Raw genomic sequence first — 16,583 nt, forward strand, 5'->3', positions numbered from 1 at the left:
TATCTGACCATCTGAGTGGAGTTTATCAAGGGCCTTCTTGAGCCACAAAGCAGTCAAGCGAAACAACATTGAAACTGAAAGGGAGGAAAAACAGTCAAAGGGTGGAAAAATATTTATTTAGCTTTTTCACTTTACCAAAAACAAGTGACATCGTTTTTATTTTTTTTCATCGTATGCTCCCTGATTCGATTGTCTTGTAACAGCTTGGCTTATAAACAGTGGTAAGCCTCGGGCCAATTAACTCTGTTAAAACCAACAACGGTCCCAACCCAAGTGTGTATATGGCTTTAAGATCAGTCAGACATATTACAAAGGCTTGGACTAAAAAGGACACAGTTTAAATTCTACATTATTAGTCTATCAATCCAGAATAAGGCTTAAATGAACTTACCACTGTTTCATGTTACTTATAATAATAAAGCTGAAAGTCCTCACCGTAAATTCTGCTGTCTCTGTAGAAAACGTCACACTAAAACTCAGTAAAATAAAATATGGAATGGGGGTAGGAATACCAGAGCTTCCTATAAAGGGGAAAATAGCAAAAATGCAAAGAACACAGCTGCATGACTTCATGAAACACAATCGCGTCACAATTTTCATACATACAAGCGCTTTTGAGAAAGGAGTAAAAATATCACTGTCACTTCTGTACTTCTACCATGGAAAAAAAAAAAAAAAAAAAAAAACAGAATTCAGCTAGCGCTTCAATAAAATTAACATTCAAAATTCCCTGGAAACCAAATGGGTCAAGAATAAAGCAAGATCTCCCAGTGTAGATGTGCCAATGCTTGCACAAGATACATATACAAATATAAACATCTGTTGACTGCAAAGAAAAAATGTTAATGGAAAAATGTATCCCTCTTTCCATCTATTCTTAAAAGCATAATTGATGCTGTTGTTTCTGGTCAATCGTTCTTAGGCTATTAGTTAAAAATGAGTTGTATAAAAACAAGCATTTGACAGGAGGATTAAATGTATTCCCCGTGCCAAAAAAAAGTCCCTGTGTCTGTTTTTGTGTAAGCACATAGGCAGACGGGTCTGCCAGTAAAGTCCCATTAGCATGATTGGAGAGATGTCCCACTAGCCGGTTTTAACGCAGTACAGGTCCTTTAACGTCTTGAGCTCCTCGATAAGAGTCTTGTTCTGATTCTCCAGGACAGCCACACGGTTCTCCAAACACTTCACGTACTCCTTTTTCTTTCTGCGACACTCTCTGGCTGCCTCCCTGGATGCAGAGATTCAGATTAAATGAAAAGCAAAGTTAGGCTAACAATGGCAACAAAAAAAAGTTCCTACGTGAAAATAACCGTAGCATAGTATACATTACCAACAAACTTCATCTGGCTAAACAAATTAATTCTCCTTCGCTCAAATATACCCACCTGTTCTTCGCCAGGCGTATCTCTCGCTTCATTTGCGGGTCATCGCTCTTGCCCTGAGAGCTGATAACGGGTGATGTCATGACAACGGTCTGAGGCATCGAAGAGGAAGAAGAGCGGATCTGATAAGCTTGCATTTCTCCCCCTGCACCTACAACACAGTATCACAGCCAGAGTGTGTTCCATGTGTACTAAAACAACAATATGAGCTGATTGCCACTTGAAAAGGTCATTTTGCCTTTGCTTGCCAACCTTGGAGCACCACCTGGTTACTAGGCAGCAGAATCTGTTGTCCGTCGGCAGTCTGAGCATATTGCAGTATAGTTGGCTGGTTTGGGTTCGAGTTGGTCATGGTGAGAGTCTGCAGGCTTTGCACACCCTCTGAACCAGCACTGGTGAGCTGCAGAGAGCCATTGGATGAAATCGCAACTGCAAAGGAGCAAAAGGAGTGGACGGACGGTTTACAGCATATTATGAATTGCGCATGAAGATAAATGTGATTTTATGCAATTGTGCTCTACTGTATACACTATGAAAATCAAGTTTGTATGGGTAAATTCAAAAACTGCATGGCTTTTGTCTCATTTGTGTCGTTAACCACTTACACAACCATTTGCTTCATTTCTGTTGCAAAATATGTGGGAAATTACCACATGATGTATTCAATACCTCACAAAACCCTTTGTGTTAAAATAGCATGCTGGTGTGGCTTACTATATTGGCCAGTGCTTGTCTGGTAGATTGGGGTGGGGAGCGAGACACTTGTTATGGCAGAGGAGGTTGAGCTTTCCTCTTCTCCCTCGTTCTGAGTTGCCACTTCCTCAGCTGATAGATCATTTAGAATCTTCCTGAAACACAAAAAGGAACAGAAAGTTCACGTAGTGCCTAAACTCTTGGTTTTGTGCCAGAGATGTGTCTGGAATTTAGAGATTGGCAATTTTGTTTTTAACTCTCCTATGTATGTGTTTAAAAACATGTCTGATCCAGAAAGATGATTTTATTTGATTACAACAAAGTACTAAATATGCTCCATATCATCAGAAGAAGCTTCTGAATCTGTGTAAATGAAAAGAAAATCCATGCTCATCCTGCTTTCTGCATGAGAGTCAAAAAATTAACTTCAAGTATGTGATTAAATGTAAATAAATACATTTATGCTTCATTAACAAGATTGCCACCTTCTTTTGTTTTATATCTGTCACACTCCTATTATGAATGATAACATAAATGTCATTTCTCTGTGATACTGACACAAACCTTTCCAAAATAAGAATACAAATTTCACACAAACATAAACAACTGTATAAACTGATTTAAAATGCCCTTAATCAAAGTTTTGTGAACGCTACGAATGTTTGTGATTGGGTATATTGTATGTATTTGGTGCTTGCTGGAGAAAGTGCTTCATCAATGAGAAAAACATTCACATTAATGTCACAATGAAATCAAAATCATTATTGCAGTGTTTATTATAAATTATTTATTATTTATTTATTTAATTAATTATTATTTCTAATAATTAATGTAATGTAATATTTAACTTCCTTTAATTTCCATAACAGGCAGACTTTAACTAAAAATGTCTTTTTACTTTATTAGTCATTAAAGTGCAGGAGAACCATGCTTGGGAGAAAATACTTGGCTACACAATCACCATGAAAAAGAATGGATTTTTGTGAACTGTGCATTTACTGAGGGAATATTTTGGAACAGATCCAGTTCCTCAGTGTAAGAAGCTTGCTGGTCACTGCCTAGGCTGTGAGCGTCCACCCAATCGAATGGCTCTGATCAAGACACTGTCTCATGGTTCAATTCTGCACCAACTCCCTTGATTCTCCAACAACGAAATGAAGGCTAGTAGGATGTCGGCTTTGAAAGTATTAAAAGAATCTGTAATTTTGGGGTGGTATTCATCAGCCATACATTTTTCCCCAAGGCTCTATACCTGTAGGATGGGCGGCGAGCCAAAATCTCTCTTGACTTCTGGTTAGATGCCCCACTGTCGCTTGATTCCTGAGAATCATCACTGTCAGATCCTTGACCCTAATAGGAAACAGTGTTTAAGTTGAGGGAAAACATGTCACTGATTCCAACCTGATATAAAAACAAGGATCAGGAAGTTTAAGATCACACTGCAGTGTGTAATTGTTACCTGCGCATGTGCTGGTGGAGACTGGATAACTGATGACTGTGCTGACTGAATCACACCTTGAACTTGGAACTGACCGCTGGGCAGCTGAACCACAGCCACTGGATTCCCACCCAGAGACATCTTTCCACAATATGATGATGATGATGATGATGAATGAATGACATGAAACAAGCATATTTATTGCTGTTTAACAAATGTTTATCAAACAACATATATATATACACTAATAAAATGTGTGTACATAAGCACATACATTAACAGTACCTGTGCTATCTGTGATATGTGAGAGGCAGTTATAGTTGTGGGGATGGCAACAGTTTGAGACTCAGAGCCATTACTGTTGTTCTGCTGGACCTCCTCCATTGCCACTGCAAATGAACATTCAGACAGATTTTGGTCAATACTTAATGTAGATGTGATGTTTTCCATGGCCAGTACCCATATAAAGGTCTTCCACGATTTTTGAATTTCCAATGTTGTGTCCGAAATCGAATATTTTCCTACTATATATAGTATGCGAAAAACAGTACACCAAAGGAGTGGTATGTCCGAATACATAGTATGGGATTATGAATGGATGTGAAGCGACGCAACTGACACTGATAGGTCACATGACAATAACAACATGGCGGATGTACTAGGTCTGAATTTCATACCCATATTCATACTACATGGAGAATACTTTTTTTAACAGTCATGAAGTAAATTGAAATTCAATTTTTAAAAAAATGCAAATTAGTAGTTATAGAAATATACATATATATAAAAAGAAATGGGGAAAGTGGAGGGTTTCTGAAAGCGTGCTACACTGCTAAGGCAAATGCTACTCATGTATTTGAAGACTGAGCATGCAAGCTCATTGGCTACTAATACAGCAGGAACCAATCATCTGTGTCCTATAGATATAATGATGTGATTACGAGCAGTTGAGTTAAGGACCCATTAGCCTGCCCATTTAGAGTTTCATGACAGAACTTTGTATTTTTCTTTCATTGCATTGCTTTTGTGTCGTTATTTTGGTGGTCGAAAAAATATCAGTTTGATTTGCATTTTTGACCTGTTTTTTAAAGTCAATTTGATCAGTCAAAAAAAAATCAAAAAGTCAAAAACTTGACGTCAATTTGATGTCAAAAACTTGACTTCAGTTTGATGTATAAAAAAAAAAAAAAAAAAAAAATGTCAATTGATGTCAAAATATTGATGTCAATTTGATGTCAAAAACTTGACGTCAGTTTCATGTCAAAAACTTGACGTCAGTTTGATGTAAAAAAAAAAATTATGTCAATTGATGTCAAAATATTGACATCAATTTGATGTCAAAAAATAGATAATTATCTAATTATCTAGATAGATAATTATGTGATTATGAGCAGTTGAGTTAAGGACCTATTAGCCTGCCCATTTAGAGTTTCATGACAGAACTTTGTATTTTTCTTTCATTGCATTGCTTTTGTGTCATTATTTTGGTGGTCGAAAGAATATCAGTTTGATTTGCATTTTTGACCTGTTTTTGGACATCAGTGTGTGGACGTCAAATGGATGTAAAGTTTTTCAAATCAATTTGATGTTTTTTTCTTTCGACATCAATTGGACCAGTGTGTGGCCGTCAAATTGATGTAAAAAAACTGACGCCAATTTGATGTAAAAAAACTGACGTCAATTTGATGTCAAAAAACTGACGCCAATTTGATGTCAAAAAACTGACGTCAACTTGATGTCACAACATCCTTTTATTAATTTCCTCTTAATGTTTTTTTTTTTTTTTTTTTACATTTTTGACCATTTTAAGCCTTGCAAACAACTGTGAATGAAATGTTTAGTAATAAATATTATTTAATAGAATTAAATGAAAAATATTTTTTTTTCCATTTAAAAATATTTAAAAGAAAATGTACATTTAAAATGATATACTTAAAATATAGAAATTTGTAATTAAAAAGTTACATTTAAAATTATAAATGTAAATTAAAATAAATGTATACATATAGACGGGAACTTTCTTTTTCCCAGGACAAATAGAAATCTAAACTACAGGATGAAAAACTGCTGAGCCCCATTACTTTTTGGATGTATTATTTTACAGACTGACAGCAAACATGATAATGCTGAAGAACACAGGCGTGTATCTGTTCTAATATATGTAAACGGATGGCCTGTGTGTGTGTGTGCTCTGTGGTCAACCCAGACTAACAGCAAAAAGCCTTGATTTAGTCAGTGTTTCCATTTTACCCCAGCCCTGAGTCAGTCCCTCTCAAACCTTTAGCTCCACCACATACACTTACACTGTCCCTGTGGGTTGCTCTCTACACATCATTGCTGCAACCATGCTGCAAATGTCCTCATTTATAATTTGGTTCAAGTAAAATCATGTAAGCAGTACAACAAATGAGAAATAAAATAACTAAATTTACAATGTAAGAAGGAGCTACTTAACATGAAAGACACTAACGTTACCGCTTATGTAGCAGTAAATCAGATGGAGCTGCTTTGTGTTGTTATTAACAGCACTCCATGCAGAACCGGATGCTAAATAACGCCCATCAAATACTCACAATCCTCCAAAAAACTAGCAATATCGAATTAGTTTCTATTTTAATTAAGCTAAAATAGCAGTGTAAGATATACTGACCTGTTGATTCAATATTTTCGGTAATATTATCTGTTAAAAGTCCGCATTTAAAACAAACAATCTAAGGCTACAGCAGCTAACAGGCTAAATAAAACTAGACAGATGTCTATGATTTAATTTCATAACTTATCTGTCAAAATACAGAAGATTCCCCCGGTATTTATAAGCGGGTTTGTTTCTACCACAAAAAAGCTCCATCACAAGAGATTGGTAGATTTTTAAGTGATGTTGCAAATATTTAACGAGTGTCAGAGTCTATAAGTCTTATTCCCTCGTGAGATCCTGATCAAAAGCACATCTCTAAATAAAACAAACCGCTGCGGTGTGTTATGAAGCCTGTGGGCGACTTTATGCCGCGCTCTGCAGAAACTTCCAAGCTAGTCACTGGCACGCAAGTGCCCGCGTCAACAGACGTCAGCGATACGGGGAGCCATTAAAACACCTTCCCGTAAGACGAGTGCTACAACCGAGCGGACGGGCGCCATGACTGCAGCGACAGGTCGGCAGAACAGAAAGAGTACAAAACAAAAGCAACGCTTTACCTTTTATCCGTTTGAACCGCTCCTGGAAACAACGACGCCGTCTATATAAATGCTAATATTAGAAATATAATTTGAAAAGTAATTATTTAATAATGCATAGAATAAAGCTGGGCGGTTTCCATTGAAAAATCTAGATGGCTTGAGGGTTTTTTTTTCTAAAGGCCGCAATAAGCGCCGCCCCCTAGAAGGACGTGTTACGTAAATCTGTATTAAGCTCTGTGATTGGCCAATATCACTGAAACGCAAACGCGGTCTGGGGACATGAATGAAACCAATGCAGTTATTTGCAGTATGTTGTGAATTTCTATATTATGCATGGCAAAAACTATATTCAAAAACAAAAAAAATTCAAAGCGTATTCCAAAATGTAACTTATTTTTACTAGAAATGGAGTCACTGCAAGCTTATTATCTCGTAAAAATAAGTTACATTTGGAATAAGCTTTGAACATTTTTGTTTGTGAATAAGCTACATTTTGGAATATGCTTTAAAAATGTATGTTTGTGATTATAGTATCTGCCATGCAGAATATAGAAATACACAACATGACAAATGAAACCAAATTCAATTTTATGGTGAAATTCTTTACAATATAATGATAGATAGATAGATAGATAGATAGATAGATAGATAGATAGATAGATAGATAGATAGATAGATAGATAGATAGATAGATAGATAGATAGAGTTATAAAGAACAAACTTCAAAGATGCAAAATAAAAGCCTTTTATTATTTTTTCATTATTTTTTCATTGGAGTATAAAAGTTACAGTAACCATTGTACAAAAAGAAAGATGTGAACCAACAGGGAAATGCTTGCTTGCATAATCATGACTTTCATTTATATCCATAAATGTGAAATATCACATTCTTATTCATAATATTATGAGAACTGAACAGAATGTTTTTATCAACACAGAAGAGTAAAATGCATTGTCTAAACAAAAAATGTTGCATGTTGCTGTTTTGTTCCACAATTAGCAAGCAAATAATATGGGTGTTTTTTTTTTTTCTTGTATAGTGGTTAAGTGTATATGCTGGATGTGTACTTTAAAATGTAACTGCAGCTGGTTGCATAGTGTGTAAAACATTTCTTCTGGTTCCAGCACTTTGCTGACATGTCAGAGACATTTTCAATGAACTGAACCGATTATGTCTAATTTTCTGTTTTGTTTTTGTATATATATTAAGACGTGGTTAACGCAAATGAGAAATAAATTCTTTTTATTTAAAGAACAAAAATCATTGCAAACATGAAAGTGAATATTTACAAATGAATATCCTCTCCATCCTGGAAAGCACTATTTCCCTGAATGCCCCGTGTAAAAAGCTCATTCACTCGCTTGTGCTTTCATCACATAACTCAGCTCTGGTGCCATTACCGACAGTGAGAATGAGAGAATACATTTCATGACAGTGTCTCTGATTTGGGAAAGGGTATTGTGGAACTTATCAACAAACGAATGACCTTTCAATGCTGTGACCATACATACGCACACATACTCAACCCCGTCGTACAGAATGAGGTTAGGCTAGCATACTGTAGTGATCAGTTGTGTAAGGACTCTTTCAAGCCCCCACAGTGCTTGACTTTATCATGCTTAAGACTTGTACACACTGTAAGATTTCTGAATTCTAAATAGAAATGCATGACAGAAAATCTGAACAGAGACTTCAACCCATTACATTTCTGATCAACCAGAAAAAAAACAAACAGAAACAGAGCAAGCTATTTACAACCAGACTTTAACTTCAGACCCCCGCTTAGCTACGAAGGGATGTCAGTGACAGTAGTTAATATTCATATTAATCCAAAAATTTGACAGAATACAGCAACTAACTTACAGTACAGTAGAATTTCTCATCTGTACACAAGCAATTATTTACAATTATTTGTGGTTTACAAGAAGTTAGTCATTCCTGGTAAAAATGGCTATAGTACAGAAGACAGCAACTGTCCTTTAAAGATCCTTTGCCAAACATGTAAAATCTATGCCTTTGTACAATTAGGTGTTCACGAGGGGTTTGCTTGTACAGAGAGTTGTGTTATTTTACATTTGTTTTATTTTATTGTACAGATGCCTGAATTCTTTTTTTTTTTTTTTTCTCTCTTGCCATTTAGAGGTTTAAATGGCTAGTCCTGATGTGTATAAGCACCTTTAGATGAGAGCAAAAATAGAGCTATACGTATCTCAGTTTGTGTTTGGTTTGGGCTCTGTGTGTTATGAGGTTTGCAGTTGAATGTTCCTTAATGAATCCATACTAAGTGTATATGAGTGTTTCTTACTGTTATATGTGGAGAAGTAAACTGAGAACAGTTTGTAAATGCAAGTATTGAGGTTAGACTGGGCATTTAGTCCCAAAAATGTGTTTTTATGTGCCTGAACGTTCATATGCTACTCAATAATGTAAGTAATCATATAATAAAAACCACACATATGCCCTTATTGAAGGATATTAATAGTCCATGTTACAGAATATATCTGTAATTATCTAATAAAGTGCATAAAGGATAATGAAAAACAATAGGGATGATTATCCTCATGCTAAACTTGAGGGGGCTGAGGGAATAAAGTTTTCACTTTGAGTAATTAATTGAACAAATGTTTGCCTTTGTAGTGTCATGCTGTCTATATATCTATATATCTATATATATATATATAGAGAGAGAGATAGATAGATAGATAGATAGATAGATAGATAGATAGATAGATAGATAGATAGATAGATAGATAGATAGATAGATAGATAGATAGATAGATAGAAGTCCTCTTTTTGAAACATTTTTCATATTTCCATTGAGTAATAAAAAAATAATAAATAAAAGGGTCCGTATCAGATGTATGAAGCATTTAAATAGTCCATGGTTTAAAACATATCTCAATTCAGTTATTCAAGTGATAATAAGAAATTGATTATTAAAATAATGTTTGTGGACAATCCTAAATAACAACCTGTTGAACATGGGTAAAAGAAAAGAAAAGAAAAGAAAAGAAAAGAAAAGAAAAGAAAAGAAAAGAAAAGAAAAGAAAAGAAAAATGTTTTGGGTATTATGTTTCAGTTTTTTCTAGTACAAGTAAAACTGTATATTGTATTTAAATATTGTAGAATTAAAACAAATTAAAAGATGCAGGTTCATCACCTGAATAGCTGCATATCTGAAATAAACTTTGTTAAAGCCCCAGTGGTAAGATTTAAAACACTAAATGGTTTGCTGACAGAAGCAGTCTCAGTAATACATTTGTGTGTTAATCTAAATGATGGTGGATGAAGGTGTGAGTTTTAACCTGGGTAAGGGCATTCTATGAACTGGAGCGTTACAGAAATGTCCTATCATCAATACTGCCCTTAAGAAAGGCACTTAAGCCCAGGTTGCTCAACAGGGACTGTCCCTGTATTAAATATAATGTAATCTGCTCAGGACACAAGCATCTGATGAATGACAAATGGCCCCAATTACCCCAATGCTGTCCAATAAATATTACATTTTAAAGCCCTGTAACACACAGCACCATAGATAAGCTGGGTTTCAGATCAATCCTGACACATTTTAAGCTTTTGGGATTCAGAGTCGTGACATCCTAGTCTGTTAAGACTGTGTTCATTACCTTGGTTACCACACTACTACACAATCCAAAAGAGTCTTAACAACATTAATTCATAATACAGAATTTATATTGCTAAGCCTTCTTAATTACTCCACTGATGTTTTGTAATCAATCCATCCATTATAAGCTCCTCTCATTCATTCTATGAATCATTATAGTTTATATTGCACAGTTTATTTTACAATTTCACTTTGTCTCCCTTTTTTTACTTAGTTAGTCTAAGAATTGACTCCTGGAATCGATTCCATTGATTCCAAAAACTTGGAATCAGAATAAAAAAAACTGAAATCGAACAACCCAGGTGAAAACTTACGAACTGAGGCTTTAAGCTCATTTTAATAAAATAATTTAAAAAAAGTACAAGCCAGCCAGTGCCAGAATAGGAGTGTGTTTGAGTAGAAAAAAAAGAGCTATGTAATTCAAGTAAATTTAAATCATGACCAAGAATTGGACAGACATTATGTGGCATTTTTTTCTGAGAGAGTGGGATTCTGGTGGAGAAGGAAATGAGCAAAAAGGGAAATTCTATTACAGCATCCCTTCTCCAAAACAGTCATCTCACAAATTTGTATTTCGGAAAATAACACCTTATCCCTGAAAAAAATCAGGGCCAAGTCTTTCTGTATATGAACTCAATCCAAGTTCTGAGGCCAGGCTCCATAGCACCGCTCTGGCAGGCCTTTGGCTCGCCCATATCCCAGCTCACATGTTGTACGCTACATATATGGGGTCCAACTGATCTGCCAGGAAGGAGTCTCTCAAGTGCATTCGCTGCTTTTCTCCTCTGGAGTTTATAGGAATGACCCCTGGGTCAACAATAACCACCACACCCACAATCAGATGGTGCTCCTCTAATACAACATTGGTTACCAGCGGAACCAGGTCTAAAGCGTCCTGCTCTGATCCGCAGAGTTCAGCCACCACCACCAGCAGATTTGTCCAGGTGAACACGGCACTGCAGTGGGAGAAAAAAGAGCATGTAAGAGTTAAAGGGTAAAAAATTTAGCAAAGAGCGTGTCTCTGAGATGTTACCTTTCACCGATGCTGCGGTGGGCACGTGATACGCTGGTTTCGATGTCAATTGGATGATATCGCAAACCTCTCAATTCTAAAGTCTCATCCAGAGAGCCCACCACAAACAGGGCGTCGTGGCGATCTAAACATACAAGCAGAGACATTTTTACAAGAACATTTACTTAGTGTGGCGTGACAATGCATCGCATAGTCTGATAATTTAATGTATCTCATGTAGAAGAGTCCAAAAGTCTGAGTTATTTAATAAAATAAAAACATTCCTTAAATTTGATTAGAATCTTAACATACATTAATTAATTTTACATCATCATTTTTGGTTTTAAAGGGGTCCTTGATTTACATAATTTAAAATTTGCATAAACCCTTCCCCCAGGAACATGCAACAAAGGGGGAGAGGTCATGTTGGGCTGCTTTAGAGAAGAGGAAGAGTTGTTGCAGTAGAGTGTTGTTGCCATGCCATCACTTTACGCCAGACTACTTCGCAAAAGAGGGTCAATTCAACACTGGATTTGAACAAAAGATTAACATGGCAGCACATGCTAGTTGATGAGTTGAATCAACTCCACAGCAACTACATAAATATATTAACCAGTGTTGGGGAAAGTTACTTTTAAAAGCAATGCATTACAATATTGCGTTACTCCCTAAAAAAGTAACTAATTGCGTTACTTCGTTACTTTTTATGAAAAGTAATGCGTTACATTACTTTTGCGTTACTTTTTCTCACTGGGGCTGGGCTTGTTTGTTTTTTAATAACAACAAAAAAGTTCTATTTTTGTCAAAAAGGCCCTTTCACACCAAAAGTGAAATGAATAAGCCTCAAGCTGAAGGAAAAGCATATTTACACCTGTACAGTAGAGGGCGCAGCTCAAACAAACCTTTCTAATCTAAAGTATTTTTTGCTTATTAGTATGGTTGAATTAGGTATATTGAAGATCAGCAGCAAAGACATTGGTTAATAATTGAGATTAAATACATAAAGTATATTTGTGTAATTTAATATAGTTAATTATTACAGGTTTGCAAAAATTCTGAGATTGCATTTCACTGTTTTTATTCATTTTGAGGAATACTGAATGTTTTCGTGCAAGTGAGATAAGTAAATGCATGTTCACATTTAGTCTAAAACTACAATAACCCTCATGTTCACACAGCGCACACAACACCTCTGCATTTTATTTCTCTCAACATGGGGACAGGAGAGCTGTCAGTCAATAAATGTGAAAAAGTAACTTGCGTTACTTATTTGAAAAAGTAACTCAGATATTTTGTTGTAAATTGAAAAAGTAATGCGTTACTTTACTAGTTACTTGAAAAAGTAATCTGATTACGTAACTCAAGTTACTTGTAATGCGTTACCCCCAACACTGATATTAACTATTCAGAAACTATTCAGATACAAAGTTGTAACTTCTCTACAGTAAAGTCTCTACATCAGTGTCAGAATCTGATTTGAACAATGTAAGGCTGAACACCGTTACTGACAATCGTCATATTTTTTCTGGGTTTGCATGAAGGGAAAAAAAAAAAAAAACGATTTTCAATGTGGTCTCAGACGTTTGCATCCCACGGTACATTGCCCCCACCAGTATTTCATGAAGCACTGCATCCTTAATTCTTAATTCATTCAATTTTATTTCTCTCTCTCACCTCCACTGGAGTCTGTGAGTTCAGTTCTCTTGACAAAGCCTAGGTATCCAGTTCTGGCCCAGAGTGTCTGAGGATCTCCAAAGCTCAGTTTAGTGTTGAAGTGGTCAGCCTGCAGGTTTTCCTCTCCATATATTGTGTAGTATCCTGTTGCATTGTGGGGACTGTTCACCCAAATCTGGGAAAGAGCGAAGTGTATTATTGGAGAAGCATAGGAATCTATTTTGCCCCTAATAAAGTTCTATCACTTGTTTATCATCATGGAGACAACAGTGTCTGAAAGATGAAATATTAGACAAGGTATCACTTATCTTGTGTAATTTCCAATCAAGCTGTAATTTTGTCAAGTTACGCAAAAAGTGTAAAAATATTATTTAATTGTGTATATTTGAGATACATAATGCTAGCTTTGAAATTTGTCTAAAAATGTTTAAAGCTAATTTTCATCACAAAATTCAATTAAACACAATTCATAATTTGAAATATGTTCAGAAAACATTACAATAATAATAAAAAAATGACAAAAATTACTCTCCTGTGATTGTTAGTATACAAAGAAAATAACTTATTAAGAGTGTTTGAAAGTGTGTTTTAAGATAGTTTCGATGCACAAAGCTGAAGAAACACCCAATTATTATTTACATATATATGTAAACGCACCTCTCCCAGATGAGAGTCCCCTAGCGGTCCTCTAGTTTCTGGATTGACTATGATCACCCTCACACCAGGAAGAATCTGAAAGAGAGAAAAAGAAGAATTAAAGCATTAATAAAATTTTCAAACTCCCTATTTTTTTACATTGATTCTAGATCCAACAGTGGAATGCGCTTACTGTTCCAGACTCCATGAGAGGAAGAGACTGTGGCGCTCCTCGCTCTACTAACCTCACCCTGCAACACAGAAACACCATTATCTATGTTATACAAGAAGAAAGAGTGTTTATGACACCATATAATCACTCAGAGTTGAGAGAAACCAGCAGCTCTGGAGTTTTTTCATAATTGACAAAGCCCAGGATCATAATGGATATAATTCTACATTATTTAAAAACCATGCGATTTCAGCTCTACTAATGGCACCAAATGCAATTACAATTGGTTGAGCCAGAAACTGACACTTTCACACACAAAAAAAAATGTAAGCCTTATTTGTTTTGTGTGTTTATATATGTTTGTCTTTCTCTTACCGGTCATGTCGGAGGGACTTCATGTCCACATACACAGTTGAGGGGTCTGGTCCAGTTGTACCCTGTGAAAAACACAAACCCACACACATACAGATCAGTTGCACATCAAATAACTGAAACAGAAGGACTGACACACATATTGCAAAGGAAAATCAATTTGCAAAGTTCAAACTTCAGATAAAGTACCTGTAGGCAGATGGCTAGGTTAACTCTTGACCCAAAAGCGGTGCTGACAGCCCGCATGGAGAGTCCAAGGTCTTTGAACAGTTTGGAGAAAGAGTGCGTGAGAGCCAAGCGTGGACGCTCCTCAGCAATCACCACACAGCTCCTCACACACGACAGGTTCACACCACGTGCCTGAAGAACATTAGAGGAACATGTGAAGATTTAAAAAAAGACAAGCTATGTTGTATTTTTGTTAGTGGGGAAAATTAGCAGAGTATGTTTTGTGCTTCACATGCAAACTTTTCACAGAGGCACTTTGTTGCATTGATCTTGATGTGAAAAAGCTTAGTTTACCAAAAACAAAAAATGTATGTCCTTTAAAACCTTTATGAATATTTTCTTCTGTGGAACACAAAAGAAGATATTTTGAAAAAAGTCTTGGTGTTTTTCGTCTATACAATGAAACAGTGGGGTCCAGTGACTTTCACTGTATGGACAAAAAAATATTGTCTTTTGTGTTTTGCAGAAGAAAGAATGTCATACAGGTATGGAATGACATGAGGGTGAGAAAATGATGACCATTGTCATTTTTGTGTGAATTAACAATGAAATCAAAATTGATCATTCTTATTTTTTGATGGATTATTGCAGTATTTATTCTAAAATATTTATCCGTGCACATCACTTATTTTCTTTCATGTACCCTCATAATCTTTAATCAAAATAACTTCCTCTCCCTCTTGCCGCAACATCTCTTCTCTGATGACATTTACTGATGCAAATGCGGGACAAACTGTCAGTCACATGAGATCACAGCAATAGCAAACCACAACAATCCATGAATTGATACTGTGGCGACCAGGGCGGGCGAGAGCCGTGAGGGAACGGCGCGAGGCCGGTGGCGCGAGTGTTAATGAGCTTCACCTGGGAGGCGCACCGGCCTTGAGTCTCTCACGGAGGAGCTCCGGGAGCATAAAAGGAGGAGCGACGACAGTGAAGGACGAGAGAGGACCAAGCCTGGACTTTATTTTATGTTTTATTATGTTTGTGTGGCCGGCAGACGTCCGCGAGGGTCTGCCGGCATTACTTTCGTTTTGTTCTTTGTTTATTTTATTAAAGATTATTGTTTGAACGTTCGCTGGTTCCTGCCTCCTTCTTCCCACATTTACGAACCACGTTACAGATACCATCAATTCCCAATAGACAAAATCAATTCCCATCCAACATTTTTTCTGAACGAGAAACCATCACAATATATATACGTCACAGTAGAGAAGAAAAGACTATTGCAACTTACCTTTTATGGCGACTTTAAGTGTGCTAATATGTGCATGTGAGCATACCTTCAGCATCTCCGTTTGTCCGCCTAGGCCCTTGGTGCAGAGCTCCATGACAGAATAGGAGCAGAAGGTGTCTCTGATGCGGTACTGACTGAGCGTGCCCAGCCACAGGGTCAGTGAGCTCTCCAGCTCCATAGGAGGTATCAGGATGGACTGATGGCCTGAGTATACACTGCAGAACATGGGCACATATTAGGTTTATAACCCTTCAAAACACATTCATATCTACTGTGAAGCCATACTAGCGTGAGATGACACAAAGCTGTGAGTCATTTCGATGTTAGTATGAGTCATTTGTATGTGACTGTTTGTGTGTATCCATCTGTTACCTCGCAAGGCACCAGAGCACAAAACCAAGTCCACAGTAGGGGTCGAGGCAGATGGCGATCTGACGGGAGGAGTACAGCTCACACTGTAGCTTTATAGAGCGGCACAGAGCGCTCACCGCCGCGTGAGAGATCTGATAGACAGCCAATCAGAGAGGGGAGTCTCAAATATACAGTTCAACTAACATTTGTTTTAAGTTAGAGGGTAATATTTGCTACAATTAGGTCCATGGCAAGATTGAAAATTGAAAAATAAAAGCATTTTCACAGGTTGTCTCAGACTTTTGGACAGCACTTTATATGAACAAAATCCAATTTGAGTAAAACACCTCTGATTGGTCAGTTATTCATTGACCCTAGAATTAAATTTCACCAAAACTGCCTAAAACAGTGATGAAACACATCCATTGAGATCTCTCACCTTCACTCCTGTCAGCATGCCTGTGGTTGAGACACTGAAGTCCAGATAGGCAATCATCTCAGCATTGGGCGGTTTGTAGATTGTGGGAGGTCGTTTGCGAGGCAAGTCATCTGGGGAAAAATAAGACAAATGAATGTTAAACTTGTACT

At 36.6% G+C, this 16,583-nt stretch overlaps 2 protein-coding genes across 11 annotated transcripts in view; both read right to left on the reverse strand.

Moving 5' to 3' along the window:
• Positions 1 to 94: 94 nt before the first annotated feature.
• Positions 95 to 6,876, reverse strand: atf1 (activating transcription factor 1). Of its 4 annotated transcripts, none has more exons than XM_048199347.1 (8): positions 6,706 to 6,876; positions 3,799 to 3,902; positions 3,535 to 3,654; positions 3,328 to 3,425; positions 2,097 to 2,230; positions 1,635 to 1,811; positions 1,386 to 1,533; positions 95 to 1,228 (listed from the first exon to the last, which is right to left on the reverse strand). In XM_048199347.1, the coding sequence occupies exons 2-8, from the start codon at positions 3,895 to 3,897 to the stop codon at positions 1,084 to 1,086; spliced, it is 921 nt and encodes a 306-aa protein (XP_048055304.1). In that variant the 5' UTR covers positions 3,898 to 3,902; positions 6,706 to 6,876; the 3' UTR covers positions 95 to 1,083. The 4 variants fall into 4 exon arrangements, with proteins under 4 accessions (XP_048055304.1, XP_048055306.1, XP_048055305.1 ...); XM_048199349.1 differs by lacking the exon at positions 6,706 to 6,876 and adding an exon at positions 6,479 to 6,632; XM_048199348.1 differs by lacking the exon at positions 6,706 to 6,876 and adding an exon at positions 6,164 to 6,451.
• A 542-nt stretch (positions 6,877 to 7,418) lies between these two features.
• dip2bb (disco-interacting protein 2 homolog Bb) overlaps positions 7,419 to 16,583 on the reverse strand; it is a 45,298-nt gene continuing 36,133 nt past the window's right edge. For all 7 annotated transcript variants that reach the window (XM_048199338.1, XM_048199336.1, XM_048199337.1 and 4 more), the window contains 10 exons: positions 16,435 to 16,544; positions 16,017 to 16,147; positions 15,691 to 15,859; positions 14,369 to 14,539; positions 14,183 to 14,244; positions 13,829 to 13,886; positions 13,657 to 13,731; positions 13,000 to 13,174; positions 11,347 to 11,470; positions 7,419 to 11,269 (listed from right to left, as the gene is read on the reverse strand). In XM_048199338.1, the coding sequence (XP_048055295.1) occupies positions 11,017 to 11,269; positions 11,347 to 11,470; positions 13,000 to 13,174; positions 13,657 to 13,731; positions 13,829 to 13,886; positions 14,183 to 14,244; positions 14,369 to 14,539; positions 15,691 to 15,859; positions 16,017 to 16,147; positions 16,435 to 16,544 (1,328 nt within the window). In that variant the 3' untranslated portion in view covers positions 7,419 to 11,016. The remainder of the gene's footprint in view (positions 11,270 to 11,346; positions 11,471 to 12,999; positions 13,175 to 13,656; positions 13,732 to 13,828; positions 13,887 to 14,182; positions 14,245 to 14,368; positions 14,540 to 15,690; positions 15,860 to 16,016; positions 16,148 to 16,434; positions 16,545 to 16,583) is intronic.

The sequence above is a fragment of the Megalobrama amblycephala genome, linkage group LG8, assembly GCF_018812025.1.
Source record: "Megalobrama amblycephala isolate DHTTF-2021 linkage group LG8, ASM1881202v1, whole genome shotgun sequence".
Lineage (NCBI taxonomy): Eukaryota > Metazoa > Chordata > Actinopteri > Cypriniformes > Xenocyprididae > Megalobrama > Megalobrama amblycephala.

Bases quoted from the DNA above. Each gene is read 5' to 3' on its own strand.
- atf1 (XM_048199346.1), bottom strand. The intron at 3,426-3,534 runs GTAACAATTACA...GTTTCCTATTAG, and splicing joins CTCCACCAGCACATGCGCAG to GGTCAAGGATCTGACAGTGA. The intron at 1,812-2,096 runs GTAAGCCACACC...GCTCCTTTGCAG, and splicing joins GACAAGCACTGGCCAATATA to TTGCGATTTCATCCAATGGC.